The sequence below is a fragment of the Rissa tridactyla genome, chromosome 1 (assembly GCF_028500815.1).
Source record: "Rissa tridactyla isolate bRisTri1 chromosome 1, bRisTri1.patW.cur.20221130, whole genome shotgun sequence".
Lineage (NCBI taxonomy): Eukaryota > Metazoa > Chordata > Aves > Charadriiformes > Laridae > Rissa > Rissa tridactyla.
Window position 1 is genome coordinate 112,849,897 of NC_071466.1, and position 21,431 is coordinate 112,871,327.

At 38.8% G+C, this 21,431-nt stretch overlaps 1 protein-coding gene across 5 annotated transcripts in view; it reads left to right on the forward strand.

Annotated features, from left to right (window-relative positions):
• Positions 1 to 21,431, forward strand: part of ROBO2 (roundabout guidance receptor 2) — a 471,637-nt gene that overhangs the window by 406,642 nt on the left and 43,564 nt on the right. For all 5 annotated transcript variants that reach the window (XM_054205925.1, XM_054205944.1, XM_054205935.1 and 2 more), the window contains 4 exons: positions 3,511 to 3,693; positions 13,577 to 13,619; positions 15,178 to 15,305; positions 19,630 to 19,911. In XM_054205925.1, coding sequence (XP_054061900.1) covers positions 3,511 to 3,693; positions 13,577 to 13,619; positions 15,178 to 15,305; positions 19,630 to 19,911 — 636 coding nt within the window. The remainder of the gene's footprint in view (positions 1 to 3,510; positions 3,694 to 13,576; positions 13,620 to 15,177; positions 15,306 to 19,629; positions 19,912 to 21,431) is intronic.

Genomic DNA, 21,431 nt, shown 5'->3' on the forward strand with positions numbered 1-21,431 from the left:
CTATACTTCAAGCAGGACAATGAAAAAAATTACGGAAGACTCAAAGAGAATCAAGAAAAAAAATTTTACGATCACTTTTGATATGCTAAAAAATTTCACTTGTCAAACCAGAAATAAAATTGGAGATCACGGCAATGTTGGTTAATGGTATAACTATTATTTCTCTTCATCAGTTAGGCTGTTCACTCTTAGGTTCCATCATTGGCATAATAATATGAGGAACAGCTGCAAACTTTCACAGTAATAGGTACAATCGAATCTGATGTGTCTAATTAATTTTTGGTCCGACAAATTAGTTTTGTTCTTCATTACTCTCCAATGGGAGGAAGACATTATATTTCATTATGTTTTTGTCTTCAGGAACAGTGGAGCGTTACAGGTTGCACACTTCCCTTGTCTATGTTCTAATTAGTTGAACTGACAGCATTGTTACAGAAACACCTGCAGTATATGAAATAGTACACTGGTACCTTAGATGACATATTTATTACTTCTGCTTAAATATTATAGAAAGAAATACAAAATGCATGCCGTTTCCCCAAATCGCAATGATTATATTAATTTTATCAAACGTCGGTGAGTAACGTTCATCTGTATCCATTTATTTTTTGTTCATTGAATTCAAAAAGCATACATTATTTTGAAAAGTAAATGAATTATTGCTTTTGCACTTGTAATTGCTAGGCACTGAAGGGTATGAGCAAACAGCCAGACTGCAAACTTTAGAAAGTAATTTGGAGACAGATTGCCCCTTCCCCTAGAAAAGAGGGGGAGAGCGTAAAGTCCACTGAAAGCTCTCCCCAGGCTCTTTGAAGTTTGCTCGTACATCGTCCATTCTCAAAAGACTCGTTTCTGACCTTAGAGAATAAAACGGGATCTTCAGACTTTCTGGAGGCTTTAGCGGGAAGCAGTTGTTCTTTTCTTGAGTCCAGCCGTGTCCACTCCCAAAGCCGGTGTCTCTGAAGCGCTTCCCTGCCTGCTTTTCTCCATGGCAGCACGGCTGCCTCCGCAGCAGCGCTGACATTACCTGTTTCCTCACTGTCCCACTGCTTTTACCTCTCCTCCAAAGGGCACAGAAATTAACTGAAAGTTAATGGCAATTAGAGCAACATCAGCTCCCATGCTGATTTCTACTAGCAAATCAATTGTGTGCCTGGAAGGGCATGCCGTAGAGTGCCTCTTTCTATTAGTTTTAGTCTCAGCACTTCCTCTTGTAGCACTGGGGTGCACCTACGGATTGGCTCCATGGGCAGAAAAAAAGGGGAAAATCCGCTGAAGGAACCACTGCTGCCTCCCTTCTTTTTCTTGTTACAGGTGTTCACTGAGTTTTATTCTCATTTACTGCATCAGTAACCACTGGGCCTTTGGCAGCGGCAAGACAACATAGGAAAGGATAGCTGCAGCTACCAGCCCCTGATGCTAGTAAAGCTGACCAGCGTGGCCAGTATAGACTGGGGCATGATACCAGTACTGGTGTACTGCCTCGTTATACATTAGCTGGCGTAGTCTGTCAGCATCCTTCTGTGGGACCTATTTTGTGTGTGGGAAGCCTGTTTTGTTTCTTGCACAGAACTACTGAAAGCAAGCCAAGCTCTAGCAGGGTTTCAGCAGTCTGTTTGCAAAAGCAGACGGTCATCATTACTAAATATTGACATGGTGCTGAAAGAGACAAAGCTTAATAAAATCACTGAGATCATTAACAGTGTGATAGCAATGTAATGCAGTGCATTGCATTTCTTCCCGAGCGACTCAGCCCAGCTCTGAACACAACTTAGGGCCTGAAGCTGCATCTTGGCTGGGGCAGCGCCGGTCCCCGGGGCAGGGGGTCAGCCTGGGCAGGAAAGGCACCCTCAGCCCAACCAGCCCTCCGGGAGGGATCCTCATCCACAACTCGACTGGCGTAAACTCTGTGTCTCCTGCAAAGAGGTGTCCGTGGAAATAAAACTGGAAGCGTCAGGCTTCTCGCATCTGCTTAAGCCAAGGATTTGTTTGTTTGCCTTAGGCTGAAGCCAGTGTGCTGACACAGGGGCTGTTCTGCTCAAAGAAGTGAGCGGTAAATTTAATCGTTGCTGAATTGTAGAAGAGGAATACGTACGTTTTCACAGCAAGGCATAATGCTACAGTACTTTTAATAATTTCCTCTGAATGACCATTGCAGTGTTTTATTGCCATATTCTACTACCTTTACGTGTGTGCGATAGACCCTCATAATTGAGAATCATACTATTTGCATCTTTTTTGTCTCAGCAGAGTAGCTACTCTTGCAGCTCTTCAGCATGCATACAAGCATCTAGTAATACTGCATAAACATTTCAAGGGTTGAGCTATATAAATGCTTTTACCGGAAATAATGGATAATTCTTTCACCAATTTTAAAACTGCAGATGTGGGCAGTTTATATCCAATGCACATATAATCAATATGCATATTTTTTGCAGAAAAATGTGTTCCACATTTCCCAATGTTAAAACTAACCAATTTTGACAAGGGAAGGTTTGAAGTAGAGAAGTGCTGGCCCTACAACAATATGCTGTAGCATTTCCTGAAATTCTATTCACATTTTTTATGATCATTTGTTTTCAAGCCAGACACCAAGCTTTTCCTTTTAGAAAAGTTTCCTTTTAGAGAAAGAGGGGAAAAAAAGCAATGGGAGCATCTACTGAAATTTACAGTTTTCTAATGTAATATACCCTATTTAAGATCCTATAAAGTAATTTTTGATGCATGTCACTTTAATTGGTATTCCACCTTGTAATTATTTCTTACAGGTTGATGTTAAGAATTTTTCATGCCTATTCTAGGTGAAAAAAATAGCATCTGTTGCTGTGATTGTTTAGAGCTTACTGCGTGATTTTCTACTTTGTGTCAAAGCTCATGCACTTAGGATTTGTATGGATTGTTTTCCCCGTGAAATAATTGTTGGAAAAATGCATCTTTGCCCGAGTTGAAAATACATATATTTTATTTTTTATTTTAAATTTGGAAACACCAGCATGCTGCGAAAACAAATGAGTTAAGTGAGAATTTTTGGCATGCTGACAACAATGAGAGAAGAAACTGTCGTTTGAGGTTGTAACATATTTTGTATTTGGATTCTTGTATGGAAAAAGCTATTTCTTGATTGCTTGGGGTTTTTTTATTTTTTTTATTGGTTTCCTATGATCCATTTTCTCATCATTTTGTCTATAATTATGTAAAAACAAGCCAACAGACGTGTATGTTGTTAACAAAAAAAGGCTCTGGACTGCCATCTCTTAGATTACTTGGGAGAGTGCTATAGAACTATCTTTTCAAATATGTGTTTGCAAAATCACAATGGATTTTAGGATTTACTTCCTAGAAACATTGGTTTTCAGGTGTGCATTGGTACTCATTAAAGGTCTCCTACTGTGGATAATTCTTTTGAGATGCGTTCCTGGCTTTTTTTTTAATTTTCATTTGCAGTAGTTGGTTCCTGTTTGTATTACAGAGTCCATAATAACAACGTTCTGTCAAATTTCTTTTGTGCAGGAGGTCGTAACGAAGTTGTCATCACTGAAAATAACAACAGCATAACTGAGCAAATCACTGATGTTGTCAAACAGCCTGCCTTTATAGCTGGCATCGGTGGTGCATGTTGGGTAATTCTGATGGGTTTCAGCATCTGGCTGTACTGGCGCAGAAAGAAGAGGAAGGGGCTCAGCAATTATGCTGGTAAGAACAGTAACTGTGTATTACCATCTCATCAGGTTCTATCATGAAGAGAACAGGTGCTGTTAAACCTGCTTAAAAAACACGTTGAACTTACAGCCAAGGTGGTCTGGGTGAATTTTGTATGCTTGTTTTAAATGTATGCTGTGAAAATGCTGGTGTATGAGAAGCTTTAAATGCATTGCTCAGTACCACATTTCATCATTATCATAAGACAGTCTTTATTTTTGCATCTCCAGCACATCTAGCATAAAAAAGTACAAAGAGGACTATTTGTACCTCTTGCTCCTTGCTCAGAAGGCACTCTGTTAGTAGTCCAGCCCCATTTATGTGCTCAAGCGTGAATTAGACTAGACTCTTACAAGGAATGTTAGAAAGAGCATTTGGTCTTCTCCTTCATTCCCGTGCATTTCCATGACTTTGAAGCCATGTGCGTGGGAAATGAACGGAGGTACTTAATCAGTGACTCCATACCTATAGCTGGAGGAGAAGAAGGTGATGTATTAGAGAAATGTGGTCAAAATTTACCAATGATAGAAGCCATAAAAAGTTTTGTCTTGGAGGTAAAACACCTTGGAATGCCCTCACAGTGTGATCCCTGTTGCATCAAATGTGTTGCTCCAGTTACAAATTAGTTTCTGAAAACTACATTTGGAAAAATAAATACATTTGCCAAATGAAAATATTTTTTTTTTCCTCCCCCAACCTGTTTGTTTTGTGTATTACTCTGTGCTTCAAGATTCTTATGGATTTTTAGGAAGTCAGGTGGATTACCATAAAATGGGTCACTCTGAAGCCTAATTTACACAAAAAAGCTGTTCTTCAAATATTGGCGTAGGTTGTCTTATAGTGTTTATTAACATTTTAAAAAAGAAAACATTTCCTTTTTAAGGAAGATTTGCACAGTTGAGGAGACAGCATATTTAATGTTGAAGTTATATGACATTAAGGTTACACTAGTACTCTTCTATTTACAAGGTATCACATGTGAACCCAAGGACACAGGTTCCCTAAGTGGCTGAGGATCTCTAACAACTAGCCAAAACCCAACATTCATTCCCTGCTCACAGCCAAACAATCACCTCACCTTGGTGTTGGCCATCATCAGACTCCTCAGTGTCCCGACTGGGCTTGTTAAACCAGAAGGAAACTATTCTCTGTTGTTTTTCAATCCTTCCTGCTGGATTACTTTGCCACTGGCTTAGTGCAGCAGGGCAGCCCAAGAAGAAATCGGATGAGCAGTGGAAGCAGAGGGAGGAGAGACCCTTTCAGTGGCTCTTGGACTGACTTGGTTTCTGCGAAACCTCACTTTGCATCACCACGTGGTCTATATCATTCATAAGTTATGCTTTTTGCCAATGTGGTTTTTTCTTTCCTTTAACAGCAGTGACTTTTACTCTCTGAGAGTTGGAATAGTGTTGATTGTGAAACTAATATATATCACACACACCTACACGTGTGTTTATATGAAATATCAGTCTAGATCCCAAGATTTTTTATATTAAAAGACAGCTGTACTGTTATTCCTCTTAGGAAACAATCCTATACATAAAATTTGGCCACAAGATAAGACTATTCTTTTTTTTTTTTTTAATAGCAGTTTTAGCCCTGTATGTGAGTTGGCATGTTGCAGGGGGGAGATTAAGAGCAAAGTCTTTTATACCTTAATGTGCATAGCTGTAAATAATTAACAGTCATTATAAACAGTGTGTCTCCTGCAACTCATTCCTTCTCATGATGTTTGCTGCATCTAAGTGTGATGTGAACATTGCATCATGACACAGAATTCCCGTCATCAGAATTATGAAATAATGTATGCTTTCAGCAAAGAAAGTTCATAACAGATCATGCTTCAAAATTCATCCGAATGTTTGCAATTTGGATAACAGCATGTCCACACAGAAGGTCTTCAAATGCGACTGTCAAAATTCACTGCTCACCTTTCCAACCATCATTTCTCGTTGGCTGCTGGCTGGTTAGTGCTTTAAGCTCAACTGTTATGTCCTGCTTATGCTATTCAACCACAAGTGGGTAAATTCCAGAAGAAACTCGTGCCCTGCAATTAACGCTTGTTATCAGGGTGTGTAACTCACAATGTGTTTGCTTTCTTGTTTTGCAGTTCAGTCCTTCACCTTCACCCCTGCAGGTACTGTCCATTAGTCTGTCTCTTACCTCACCAACACATCATTGCAAACATTAGCTATCTAAGTGTTTATGAACATGTGAGATATGCAGAATTAAAACCAAATACAAGGAGAAATACTTCTACTGCCTATCTGTGATAAAAATGTAGCATTCGTTGTCCTAGTGATTCCAGGGGAACATAAAATCCACCAGCATTAATGTCTCTGTCATTATAATTCTGCATAGTACTTACTCATTTAGCTCCTCAAAATAATGCAGTTTTGAAGGTAATTTGCAGGACAAGATGCTTGTACTAACTTAACATAAACAAGCATTAGTCATATATAACCGAATTTTTATTTTAAAGCTAAAAAAAAGTATCTTGAACATTTTTGAAGATCTAACTGGAGAAATGGAACTTTCTTCGACTTTAGCTGTTAGTTGCATATATGCTGCCCTTACTGTGAGGCGTTCAGATCTTCAAGTGATCTAGTGATTAACTTATGCATGCGTTGGCTTTACAATGTTTTTGAAATTGAAGCATTGGCTTTTTTTCTGCCTACCCAATTCAAAGCTGATATCCTAGTTTTCACGTCTTTAATAAATATAGCATACGGTAGACCATTATTGTAAGTGTGATTAAAGATACGTGAAGAATAAACGAAGTGTGGCTGAAACAGCAGGTTGCAAACAGCTTAGTCGACATATGGATAGCCATGAAAAATAGAGTATATGATTAATATTAATAATTAATACAAATAATTAGCTTCTGCTCTCATACCTAAGCTCGAGAATCAAAAACTCAAAGATAATTATACCTCAGCGTTACAGTGTAAAAGGCTGATAAAACATTTTCCATCAGAAGTCTGTGAAGTTTTTGCGTGTAGGTTGGCCCCTCAGTTGCACTTACCAAAGCTGTCTCTTCTTCTGTCCCCTCTGCCATCCGTGTGATACAGGCCAGTCTTCCTACTGCACTGCTGGTCCTCATGCTCAGCTAGCTGCTTTCTCGATCTTGCTTATCTTCAGCCACAGCTTGAGTGTTGTCCTGGTTTCAGCTGGGATAGAGTTAATTTTCTTCCTAGTAGCTGCTGCGCTTTGGATTTAGTATGAGAATAATGTTGATAAAACATATTGTTTTAGCTGTTGCTAAGTAATGCTTATATTAAGTCAAGGACTTTTTCAGTTTCACATAGAAGCTGAGAGGAAGCATAGACAGGACAAGCTGGCCAAAGGCGTATTCCATACTATAGACATCATGCGTAGTGTATAAATGGGGGTTGGCCGGGGGGCGGGAATCCATGATCACTGCTCAGGACAGGCTGCGCAATCAGTCATTGGGCGGTGAGCAGTTGTATTACATGACTCTTTTTGTGTATGCTTTTGCCATTATTATTTTCTCTTTTGTTACTATTCTATTAAAGTGTCCTTATCTCAACTTATGTGGGCTTCTTTAATTTTTTTTTTCATTTTTCTCCCTCTTCTTCCTATGCTGGTTGGGGGTAGGGGAGTGAGTGAATGGCTGAGTGGTCCCAGTTGCTAGCTGAGGTTAAACCATGACAGTGTTTAGCTTAGCAGGAAAGAGCAGGTGGCTGTTGAGGCAGATGAGCGAAAGTGGTGATGTCTGCCCCAGGGCCCTGTAACACTGTGAGAGAGAAGTGTCCTCGTGGAGAATCTCTGGGGGCTCAGGAATTGCCGAGACACAATAGGCTCAAAAGGCCACTATAAGGTCTCTTCGGAGCCTTCTCTTCTCCAGGCTGAACAACCCTAACTCTCTCAGCCTGTCCGCACAGGAGAGGTGCTCCATCCCTCTGATCATTTTTGTGGCCCTCCTCTGGACCTGCTCCAACAGGTCCATGTCTTTCCTGTGCTGAGGGCTCCAGAGCTGGACACAGTATTCCAAATGAGGTTTCACCAGAGCAGAGAAAAGGGGCAGAATCATCTCCCTCGACCTGCTGGCCACGCTTCTTTTGATGCAGCCCAGGATATGGTTGGCTTTCTGGGCTGCAAGCTCACATTGCCAGCTCATGTCAGAGCACTGCCAAAAATTTGCTTTTTTAAAAATAGTTTTGACATTTCATGGACTTTATAGAACTATAACTGCACATGGTTCTGTTTCCTGTCCTATAATTGTTTCTGGAGGTACTGAGAACCTAAGTCATCCAGTAGTCAATCAAAAAAAAAAAATCATTAATGTAAAAAAAAAAAGTTGTTCTTATGAAAGAACATAGTCCATGTTTTTTGTCTTTATACTCAGAGTTCCCTAAAAACATAATTAGTTCTCTAGTATTTGAGTTGGCCATTGGTAATATCACTTAGACAAACATATCTGTGCTTGTGGAGGTATGGGTATGTTGTTCCCTTCAAAGTTGAGATTCATAAACAGTTTGGTTTCAGATCTAAATATTTAGACAGTGGTATGTAGCTTTCAGAATCGCATCAGACATCTGTCAATAAAGCTTTACTAAAGATGAATTTATCCTAACATACTGATTTTAGAAGGTGCACACTTTTTGTTCAATCTGCTTTAAATTCTTCTTTCAGAAAGTTGCAGAATGTGCAGATTTGACTGTGTAATAAAGAGAATTGAATGTATTAGTGGAACATTCATACACTCAATTTCAGACATAAAACAAAACCCTATTTTTTCAGTTATTTCTGATGTGAATGGGTTTTTTGTTTGTTTTCCTTCAGTGGTACTGGCATATGTGTAGAACTTAAAACACTAAAAATAAATAGTTCTTTAAAAGTTTGGATTCTGCAGTTATATAATTACTTGCTCAAAATGTTCTTTCGGGTCATTTTCAGATTATGGGTCATTCACTGGCACTTTGTTATTTGTGTTCTGTTATTAGGCTCCTAAGAGGTATAATTTCAGCTGTGTGACTAAACTACTGTAACACTCTGTGTAGGAGAAGAGCAAACAGCAAATGTCACACAATTGGTAAAGATTTGTACCAGAGAAGAATAATTGATTGAGTTAAATTCATTAAGCGTTCTGTCTTTGTGAACATTTTCACGCGCACTGATAAATTCCTCAGTTGGTCACAAACAAAGTGACACTGAAAATCATAGCTAAATCTTTTTACTTATTTTCCATTGAACTGACTCTAGTAGTTACTGAGCCACAATTCTGTACATCACTATTCTTCCCCTTCCCTTTCCCCTATCATGACTCACCAGGCATTGATTTTCAGTAATATCAGTACTACAAAACATATGATTTTTGACTATGTTTGTTAGATTGTTACTGGTAAGTAGTAGTGTCATCATCTGCACCTGTACAAGAAGTATACGTTTTTGGGACTATCAGCAAAAGCAAATCTGGCACAGAGACAATAAATAGAAATGTTGCCCCTTTTCAGTCATCTGCTCTGTGACGTAAAGGATGTATTGGGCTGAATTTTGTGAGTTTCCGTAAAAGCTAAAGTACTGCTGCACTGTGGGTTTTTTTGTTTTTACGGTTACCCTTTACTCAGATTGCCTGGCTATAAACATGCACTGTGGGTTTCTACATGATGCAAGAAAAGATAGATAGCACAAAGGAGATATCTGACCACCTCTTGTATAATAGATGAATTGTTTCCTCTGTATTACAGTGACAGAACAGAATTTATTTATTTTGTACTGGAAGTTGCAATTCTCTCTTCACATTTTGGTATAAGGATTCATACAACAAAGGCATGGAATCCATTTGTAGAAATAAGAGCAATTTCTTTTATCTGCTTATCTTTCCTGTGCCCTCAAACTTGTTGTGTTGTGCCAGTACCCACTCACTTGAATACTCAGGTGTTTTCAAGTGTCTAGGCCATCGGTCATGCAAAGAAAGTAAATATGTATTTTCACTTATGAGTAGGTAAGCTTATTTAGTGACTAGTGCTCCTTGGGATTAAAGATTTCATGAAACTGAGTAAACAAAACCAAATTAAAAATAGATAGAGAATTACAGAATCCTGCACATTTTATGTGCAACTCCTGAAACTGCTAAATGAGGATAAATTATTTGACAGAATCATCCAAAGGTAGACAGAAGATTTGATGGAATTTTTATATGCTGATTATCTGTTCAGAGTTAATGCTTATTAAAAGGGGATTAATCTACATTCATATTTGAGGAACAGCTTATCAGAAAAAGGAATGAGACTTGGCTGGCAACATTAAAGTTTTCATTTGCGGTAGGAAAATGTGGCCTACTAGAGATAGGCATGCAGAAAGCTTTCTAAAGCTTTCTAAAGCTTTCTTGCCTCAGAATGTCAACGTACTATACATTCCTATTTTTCCAATTCTAGCAGGCATGGAGATTAAGTTTAACCTTGTCAGATAATATTAGTAAATGGTTTGGGTACCTCCTTATATATTTAATGAAAAGCATGTGAAAAGCTCCTTAACGTATGCTGTTCTGCATACAAATATATACAATATAATTTCCTTAAATATTTATGCATTTAAAATGCACTTTGGATTATATTTCTGCATTTTTACAGTCCTTGAAGTGTAAACTGGTGGGGATTCCTTCAATATCTCTCTATGCAGAGGTTATTTTTTCATCTTCTTTTGAAAACCAATCTCATCCCTGCAGGTCTTCAGCCTTTCTAAGAACATATATCAGATGCAAAGAGTGCTGAAAGAGCTTTTTTGCTTCCTCGGTGATAAAAAGCAAGGGAGATGGGTGGGTCAGTGATAGGGACATCCTTCCCTTCCTCCTCTTACATTGCCCCTTGAAATTGCTCTGCTTCTTTTTGAAGTGGAGGCAGGATGAATAAAGCCAGCTGTCTGTGTGTTTTATTTTTACAGTGACATCTACAAGCCTGCATTGCATTAAGTATGCTCCTATTCAGTCGTTTAGACTTGTTTTGTAATTGCAGAAATCAGACTGCAGGCAAAAATGCTGACAAAACGTACAGCAGGAATGATAAACATGGTGCTTGTGTTGGCAGCCTGACCATGTCTTCTGTGGTTAGCTGTCTTTCTTTTCACAATATTGATGCTAAAAGAAAGGCACCTTCTCTATCCAGCCTCAGGTAGCCCATTTATGGATGGCATCAGGAATATGATTTTTTTCCTGTGACATCCTGATGACATGTCCACACTTCAAGAGGAATTTTGACTAGCTTAGTTGATATTCCAGATCCTTTTCCACCAAGGATAGTAACTAAAATACTTTCTTGTTTATTTTCTCATGAGGATTATAACCATCTGCATTGGTATACAGGGTGGAGGGTAAACGAAAGAACCTGTATTCCCTCCCAGTTCCGTACACATCACATAAGCCAGGCACGACCTTCCCCAGGAAAAACAATGTCACTTCAAGGAAAATTCTTTTTTTAATACACTAGGCCGAACCTTTCTTCTAAAAACTCTTTATATTGGGACGGTATACGATTATTTAATGTAGGAAAAAAACAGGAAACAGTTACTACCACTAGGATACCATAAGATAGAAGAAAAAAGAGTAAATGCTTTGATAACTCTATCTTGCAACAAGCTTATATGCCACAGCCAATCTGCAGCAATTATGGCTCTAGTGAAGAGGTTTCGATGTCACGTCTTCTTGATATGTTTCTCTCTTATCATATGGAGTTTTCTCCATACCTCACTACATGGAAAATACAATGTCTCTGGCAAACATTGCTGCAATCTCCTACTGGCTCCCCCATTTTAGCTTTGCTTTATAAAGATACACAAGGGATATAAATATTTTGAAGACCACAAATATTGTTTTTTATTTTTTTTCCATATGACATGCATGGTTAAAATCTCACACACCTTTATGTGCTATAGAAGTGGTGACAATATCACTTTAAAATTATTTCTGGTAGACGATAGTCTAAACAAGAGCATTAATCCCTAGAAGTTTTCAGAAAATATGTTTTAGTGGAATTCCCTTAAATCTGTAAACTTTATTTATAAGGGTTGCTACTGAGTGCATCTTTGTTTCTCGTTTTCCTTATTTCTTGTCGCTTTGACAAATGCAGAAAGATGGGAAAACGGAGTGTTACATTTGAAGAGGAGGAGGAGACAGGAAACAGCATCTAATGTATTTTTGACCAACGTACTTTGAAACACAGCCAGGCAGTACCCGCCTCTTTGCATATTCACACGTGATATCCACAGCACTTCAGATTAGTCACTTTTAAGCAATGAGTGATACAGTCATTTGACAGCCTGTTAGAAACAACGTGAAAGTAGCATCGACTCTAAAATTAATTAGCTGCAATGTTTTACCATGTCTTGTTTTTCAAAGCAGACTTTTATTTAATACTTCCCATACTTGCATTTTGATTTTCTTTTCATTAATTGGTTTGATTACATCCTTTCAAAATTCAGCTATTAACCATTTTGATGTGACATATGACTGCAGTGATTTTCTGATATTGATATTAGTCTGTTCTGCAGTGAAGGGTAATTAATCACCCTACCTAAGCACTCTTCCACAGGGCTTCCAGAGGGGCCAGTTTTGTTCCCTTTGCTGAATGTAGACTGTAAAATTATCCTAGGAGTTAATAAAGTGACAAGGGTTCTAGACAGTATCAGAAGTATTTTCCCAGTGGATTTATGTAATTGCTAATTTTTTTAATGATTGCAGCATTTCTATTGGGTGTAGTAATTTTGTCTGATTAGAATGGTATATAGTAGAAAGCCTAACCTTGAATTAGTGTAGTTTGGACTAATACTTGGAAAATCTTGCAAATACTCTGGCAGCTATAATTTAATGATGGGAATGTCTGTCTTGCAAAGGTAAATAATATTTCCAAACCAAGACCTATTTTAAATTAAACTGGCCACAGACTCCTCCTTTCCTCTCTGAAATTCGAACCCTCATCTTGTCAGGGGCCTGTAAGGAGTCAGGTGTCCAGAACATTGATATAATTTAATAGTCTGCCTTATCTGTGCCTGACAATAAATAATGGGATATTGCCACTGAGAACCAGAGTAGTTTGTTGGCCTTGATTCAAAAGATTTGGAGTGCTTCAAAAAACAAGCATCAAATGTTGTCAATTAGCATCTCACCAGCAATGTGGGTTTACCTGTATTGCCCTGAAATGTAATCCTGTTAATAAGAAAGATAAGGGATAGTCTGTTTTTTGTCAAACACCCATGAATGGAGCCACAAAAACAATAGTCTCCCTCTGAATGTATCCTTGGCATCTTCCATGGCAAGACTGGAAACACTTGTTCTTCCCGGCGATACTGGCGTGTATGCATTTATGCGTGGGTGCTGGTTCTTATACTGTACTTTTAAGGGAAACGGTGCAGCTGTATGCTTTTTTTCACCCCTTCAGCTCTAATAGAGCTGCCACCTCTTTGTATTTGTCCTGGGAAACGGCATATTTGTGTGGTGACATTATATTACTGCATTACGACATGATGTTATTAACTCACTGGTGCAATGTCATTATGTACTGAAGCAAAAGCATGCCAAGAAAACAATTTCATCACATGTCACAGTCTTGCAATGCAAAGTCATATGAAGGGGCCTGTGGTTTTACCCAGGCAGCTGGTTGGCCTTGCAAGCTACAGCGCAAATTGGTGTTAGTCAATAAGGTGCGGTGAAATCCTAAACAAATTGTAGCCCTAACGCGTTTGATCCTTTTCTCATATTTTCTGTACTTTGTTATGTGATGATGCCAAGAGGCCTCTGACATCAGACACTGAGCAGTTTGAATTGTTACTTTTAATTATTACTAATTGATTTTTCCCTGTCTTATATGTGTGTGCGTGTGTGTGTGTGTTTGTTTGTTTTGTTTTTCCAACCAAAACACAGTCACTTTCCAAAGAGGAGATGGAGGACTAATGAGCAATGGAAGGTATGTTTCTTTGTATAAAGGTCTTTCCATCCTGTTTATTTTTAAAATGAGGGATCTGAAAAATGCTATAGGTGATGCACTTGGCTAATAACCGATCATTTGGAAGATTGACAATGCTAGGAGGAGTTAAGTAGCTTACCACAAGGTTTAATGACCTATCTGTTGTGCACTTTGGAGGAATCAAGCCCAGATGTTTCATATCTCCCAGATGCCCTGGAAGAAATGAGTAGTAAATATCACAAAGAATGTGTTCATTTGTTACCGGGATGTTTATTGCATTAATTAGACATTAGCAAATGAAGTTGCTGTTGTTTAAGACTCCTTATTGGCTCCCCCTAAATTGCTGTGAGTGAACAATTACACTTAATCGATCACGAAATAAATGATTCATGGATGATGAATAGGCTGTAGATTGATAGGACTGGATTCCACAACTTTGGCTACTCAATTGAAATTGATAAAAGCTGATAACGGGCCCATATATCCTCATCTATTTTCCCTTTGCCAATATGGAGATTGTAATTAGGCCCTGGTAATAACTTCCAATCTCCCGTTTAATCAATATTTTAGCAAAAAGAGATTAGGCCTAATGAGAGCGAGTAGATGTGGCAAGAAAGCGGCTAGGTCTTCTTATTGCCGTTTCCATAGAAACCGATGTTTCTCTTAGGGATTGTACCAGGCAGGGGTCTATAACGTACAATGATCAGAGATGTTGCTCCAACTTCATGAGTGCATTAATAACCTAGAAAAGCTGCAGAACTGTGGATGTTTTTTTGTTTTCGTTTGGGGAAAGGAGGCGTCTGCAGGAAATGATTTGTTTTTCCTGTTAAATACAAATACAAACAATCCACCTGCCTTGCTAAATTTCTGACTGTTTGTCCTGGGGTGAGAGAGACACGGTGCGTTATGACCTGAGTGTACCTTCTCTTTCAGCATACTCGCTGTTTAATACTGCTCTCAAAGCCGGGAATTAGAGGGATATAAAAGCCATGCAGTAGTGTCAGATAAAGATAGCTGTGGACTTTCCATTAATCCTACTCAAACCTGTTTGCCTCTAAACCATCCAAGGGTGCTTAAAGAAAGAGTTACCAGCCTGTAGACGACAGGCATGCATTTGGGATGCAAGGGAAGGAAGAAATAGTAGCCCAAAGTCCTGGAAATGGCTGATATGGAGCAATCAGTTTGAGTGATGGCTCCCTTGAGGTAGTAATTTATCATGCAGCCCTGGTGTAGGATCCCACGATGGTGCTGCGCAACCCCTGTTTCACACAGACAACGGAGTTCATTTGGATTCTGGCAGAATCACAACGGATGCCTAGTCCCACTTCTACTGACAGAGTTGATTTGTATATATCCTTAATTAACTGCTCAAGGTCTTTAAATCATCAAAGGCTACACAATTTTAATTTGAAATAAATTAAAGTCTCCTAAACTGTTTGTTACCTACGGTGTTAGGAGAAGAGTGATATGGTCTCTTCAATCACTACTTGCCTCACAGATATTTTAATTTTGTAAAAAAAAATATATATGTATATCTTTTTTTCTTATTCTGCTTCAGTCGACCAGGTCTATTGAATGCAAGTGACCCCAGTTATCCTTGGCTTGCAGACTCTTGGCCTGCGACAAGTCTGCCAGTAAACAACAGCACGAGTGGACCCAACGATCTTGGCAATTTCGGTCGTGGAGGTAGGTTTCATTTTAGCGAGTCACCACATAGTATACACAGGCTTCTGTTAGTTAACATCTATGATAAACACTGTGTAATATTTTTTATTGTTATAGTTCTTTCTATGTTTGACTCAAGATTTCATTTAAAATTGACTTTAAAATGTTCATTTTGCTTTGCCTCTTTCTACTTCTTTAAAATGTAGGTCTAGTTTGTAATTTACCCCACAGTGGTGAGACAGGGTCTGCTTATCATCTCAAGAGAAACATGTTTGTTGCTCAAACTCATTCCCTTTTGTGTGGAGGTGAGCAATCTGCTGTGCTGGGCAATGTAGCCAAAGACAGAGGATGTCCATAAGAGCAGAGAAGAACTCAGGGGATACAGGAAGGATGCTCCTTTGGCAGCAGGAGGACAGAATAACATTGTTGCTGTCCCCTTACCCGTCCCCTTCCTGCTGAGGGGCTGCTCTCAATCTCAACCATAATCCATGAAGAAGGCCTCAAAGGTCTTCAGAAGCTTTCCCTCTTAGTGGAGCAAAGGCTACGTAAAAGGGAACTATTTAGATTTTATTAGTGTTTTATTTCCATCTTGAATTGAGGAAGGCCCTTTGGGGACGTGAGGTAATGATTTATAATTATGGTGATGAATCTTTAGAGGGGTTATTTTCTTTCAAGTATTTTATTCAATGGGAATTTCAAGATGCATGACTGGGATTTTTAAAAATCATAGTAATATTCACATATCTCTGTTACTTCTTTGGTTTCTGTGATGTTGTAACACGGCTAGTTCTGCATAGTGGTGTTCAGAACAAGACTTCCTAACATAAATGAGTCCATAAATATTTAATATTTTTAAGACATAAATAAGTAAATAAAAATCAAGATGACTTTATGTATCAAAAATACATTAAAACGCAAAAAATCTATAAAACTATCAACTGATAAATGTGAAAAGAATTCCATTTTGAACTGTACCAGAATGCACTTCCATCCCTCGTATCAGTTATAAACTTCTTGCCTGTGGTTTGACTACCGCGACTTCAAATTACAAGACATTCTAGGGTTTTTTTACATATGAAAAAGTTGTAAAGTGCTTACTTTACAAATATATTGTAAAGTAAGCAAAATTTCTGATAATATTTAGAAGGCAGTGGAATATCTGCCAGCTTCTTTGTTGTGAATATCTTGAAACTAAAACTCTTCAGTACTTTTCCCTCTTTCCATAAGTTCACATAATACAGAAAAATTACCATTTTCTTTTAGCATTTGGCTCTATACAACTGAAATAGTAAGCAAGTCTTAAAGCTTTTGGCTTCAATGTGGATGAGGTGTGGGTCCAAATTTGTCCAAGAGATGCAACAGTCATACTTGGAATTTCAGCAGCTAAATTCCACCCATGATCTTTACAGTTGAGCTCACACTTTTATTCTGGCTGTTTTGGGAACACTTATCCGTATCTGTTTCAGCAGTTGAGTTTCGTTGCTTCTGCATTAAAGACGGATTAGAAGTCAGATGTCTTTTAACACAAATTAACTGTATAGATAGTATTTCGGCCTCTTTTACTAGTTAAAAGGTCTCTGATAGCATAAGAGGTCTGTAAGAATTTTGAAAACTGTAAGGTGGCAATCATTCACTCTGGACACTCAGAAGCTGAGGCAGGCAATTCTAACATTGTCTTTAAGAGTGAAATCCACATTGTGTCCTAGATAGGCATTTGAGAGCAAGGTTGTAAGGGGGAAGCACAGGTTAAGTTTGGAGTCACGTAAGGCCACAGAATGGTACTGCGTCTCACAAGGCAGCAGTCTCCCTCAGGAAGTACTTGAGCACTATTTCATTTTTCTCAAGAGTTACAAAACAAGTTGGATTTTGGAGAGTTTTTGGGAAATTTTCCAGTGGGAAATGTGTGTTCATCTTTGGTCTGAAGTGTACAGTGTGGGGTTTTTTTGCTATGACAACTTGGTGGGAAAATCACACTTGATTTTTACTAGGTGATTATGGCAGTTTGTAAAATGGCACTTTAATAGCTCTTTGAGTGCTTAGTGTATACATCTCATTGAGGTCAAAAAAGTAATCTGTGGTTGAACTGAAAATTCCGAGAATGTCTGGAGACCCTCAGCTTATTAGTAATAATGACTGAAAATTCTTGGCTGGTGAGAAGCTGTGCAACTCTCCTTTTAAGTGTGTGCAAATGTATAGTTCTCCATGTTAAAATGACTGTATAGAGATGATACCTCTTCAGTTGCCAGAAACGTGTTCTAAAAGATAGATGTACGTCTGAGTACTTGAGAGGTGAGCATTGTCGTCGTTTTTACTTCCATGAGTCTGCAAATCCCACACAGACAGGTTGAGCTGGACTTACTTCATTTTATACATCAACAATGGAATTTATTTACTGAACTTCAATCACTTATATGTTGATGAAACCAATTGTGGAAAGGAAAAATCTTCTTACTGTGAATGAAATGCAGAAAAGATAGGACTCCACTCATCTCTCATATCTCATACTATATTTGCACATAGATGCTTTTATGATTGTGTAATGCCCTTAGAAAGCACATTAGATATGTGCAGATAGATAGTAATAGCCTGATTTTGAAATATGACCTTTAGTTTGCATCAATTATAATTTTTTTACACTTACAATTTATCTGCAGATGTAAGTTAATACAATTAAGGCATTTTAAATACTTGATTGTGCCCATTTCCCTCTTGTTGTCTGCAAAAACAGATCATACTGACAGACCCAGATTTAATCTCTGTTTCTGCAGTCTCTCTACTGAGTCCTTGTTATTGCCATATTTATTGTTAATATTATGTTGTTGCCCTGAGACTGCAGATGTTATTAGGGTCCATATTAAAATGTTCACTGTTGCACACATGAATGCAGTAGAAAATAGTTCTGTGCTCTAAATGTTCATCCCAGGAAAAAAAAAAACAACAAAACAACAACAAAACCACACCAAACAAACAAAAAAAAAACCCCAAACCCACCAGTGGGGAGGAGGCCATGGTATCATATCTCATTGCTGGAAATGTCTTGAGACAGCGAGAGAACAACTGTATTCCCTGAGGTTGCACAAAGCCCATATCTGAGTCTGGAACTGAGCCTAAACCCTTGTCTAGGTGCAAGAATCATCTTTTCTCTTTGGGGCTTAAGGTATATAAAAATGTCTGTGATATCTAGAATGGGATCTGAACATCCTCACTATAGGAGTGTGCATTATCTCAAGTATGGTCTAACAGTTGGAATACATATTTGCCATCTGGCTATATAAAGAAATGGCATATAAATGATGCATTTTTGTAACAAGTAGATTTCAGAATGGATTCAACTTTTCAGAGTTGAAATAAATTATAAAAATAGTACCATTTGATATATTGACCTCTGAGAGAGCAGGAAGAGGGTTATCTGCTAAGCTGTGGTTCTCCTTGGGACATCATGCCAGTCATCATTAGATTCTTCACACTTCAGTAGTCTCAGCTTCTAAATCTAGTATTCCACCAGCAAAGGTCACTGCAATGTTTAGTAAGGAGAGAGATTGCCAATCTAACTGATTAAAGGTACAAATTGCAATGTGCGATAGGATTCAGAAGATGTAGAGAAGTCAACAGACATTTAGTTAAATATGCTGTACTGTTTTTCAGGTAAACATACTGGAGTATTTGAACAAGTTGTTCTCCATTATCAACACTGCTTTGCCATTTTAAGAGACTGATCACTTAAATCCCTTCAGAATAACAGATTTTCTTTCACCTATCAGGAGCAACTTGGTTTTGTCAAGTTTTTTGGTGGTTTGGTTTTGGGTGGTTTTTTTTTGAAAAGAAGAAATATACTAACTAATGTCAAAAAGAAAATCTGATAAGCTAATGTGTAAAACTTCAAGGAAGTCAAGGTGATGCCCTTAAAAAACTACTTTGAGAGCTTTGGCATCCATTTAAGAATTTTGCTACATATTTGCTGGGAAAGTTTCCTGTGCGATTTGTAGTTTCACTCCTTTCATCATTTCCCTGAAGCCCAGACAGTTTCATGGGTTCTGACATAGAGTGAACAATTGAAAACATTCTTCAGTACAGAAATATTCCAAACTGCGCTTTCACAGTTGAAGGTATGGGAAAAAAAAAGATGGTTTTAGGCAGTGAGACGTGAAGGACAAGTGGTAGGCCTGTCACAGAAGCTGATAGCTTGGCGATGGTTGTACATCATCTTCCCTTCATTGGCTCATGGACCTGTCTCAGCTGAAATGCAAACGTGCAAAATGACACATTTATTTTTCATCTTAAACCTTGATACTTTCAGGCTTCCTGTGCATCAATGATTTGTTTCATTCCCCTGTGTTCACCACAGATGTTCTGCCACCAGTGCCAGGGCAAGGAGATAAAACTGCTACTATGCTTTCTGATGGAGCCATTTACAGCAGCATTGACTTCACCACGAAGACTAGTTACAACAGTTCCAGCCAAATAATGCAAGCCACGCCATATGCCACCACCCAGATACTGCATTCCAACAGCATCCATGAGTTGGCTGTCGACTTACCTGATCCTCAATGGAAAAGCTCAATTCAGCAAAAAAATGACCTGATGGGATTCGGTTACTCTCTTCCAGACCAAGGCAAAGGCAACAATGGTAATTACAGCTCTTATTTTCTGGAGCCCTTGGCTTTATACCGTATCATCTGTGCATGAATTAGAAAAATCTTTTTAGTACGTGAGTCGCTGTTCATATTTACGGTAACTAACGCTTACAGACCTTGCATGCATGCTGAACCTCACACAGTCACAAAATATATTGTTCTGTGCTTTTAATCCTCGTTGTCCTGTGCTAATCACCAAGCCATCTGCCTTCCATTAGGCTAGGAGAGGTATCCATTTAAAAAAGACTACTTTACCACTTGCCGCCCCACCACGTCTGCCGTTGACTTGCTAACTGCATGCGTCGCATGTGCTTGTGCCGTCGACTAATCACACGATGCCACTGTGACCTTTGCCCTTTAACCCTTAGCCTTGCTTTACATCCCTGACTACCGCGTGGCTGAGGGATTGGCTAATAGATTGCCACACAACCAGTCACAGGATTTCAGCACCACCAGCTCCCACAACAGCTCCGAAAGGAGTGGCAGCCTCTCAGGTTGGTTCCACCGCCGTGGGTGGGTGAGGGACGGAGGGGCGTCGGTGAAAACCTCCCAGCTGCGCTTTGCGGATAGGCGTGAGGGCGCCTGCCTGCCGGAACGTCAGCGAACAGCCGCACGTTGGCCTCTGCTGAAAAAAAAAAAACCCACCCAAAATGCCTTTTGCAAAACCTCGTGGGAGACAATCGGAGAATCCCCCCAACCGGCGCTTGTCAGCCCAAACGCGAACCTTGCCTTGTCGCATCCTCTCCCTGACAGCACAGTTCATGGAGCACGTATATTTCCGTATCAAACAGTTTATAGGTCTCCCCACACTGAACTTCATGAGCACGTTAATATTTTTGTGGAGTTGTTAACAGATTCCCCACTCCCACGAGCTCAATGTTGTTTCTCAGTGAAGCAGCTCAGAAATAAATGTAGGGCCCTGCAAGATGACTGGGGTTTCAAAAATTGTGCCAAGTCTGCATACAAACACAATGTAAATTTTGTGTGTGCGCTGCATGTTATATTGGAGACATGATGCATTTTCATTGGATGAAAATGATTGTAGTACATGTGGTTGTGTATTATATTTAAACACACTTTTTTCTTGATTTCTTTGGTTTTGCTTACTTGTTGCTTATGTTATGTGTGATTATGTCTTTTTCTTTTCAAGACAAAAGCTGAAAAGCCAGCAATTAAAATGAAAGTCTGCTATTTCACTAAGCTGACATATGTGAGAGCCAAAAGGACTTCAGTTTCAAATTCATACTATATCTGTAGCCTTTTGAATTTCCACTATCAGTTGGAGTAGTCGTAACAGTAACAGATCAACCCTAAAATGGCTTCTTTATGTCGATTGAAATGACTATTCAAATTGAATGTTGAGATTAGAAGCCTATAACCGTTGGCCCATAACTCAAATAGCCAAATGTGTTTGCAAGTCTCGTGTTCTCAATGGCAGTATTAGCTGATTTGAGATTGACAGAAAAACAGGCTTATGGCATTGACAGAGAGGTATCTGGGAGCTAAATTCATA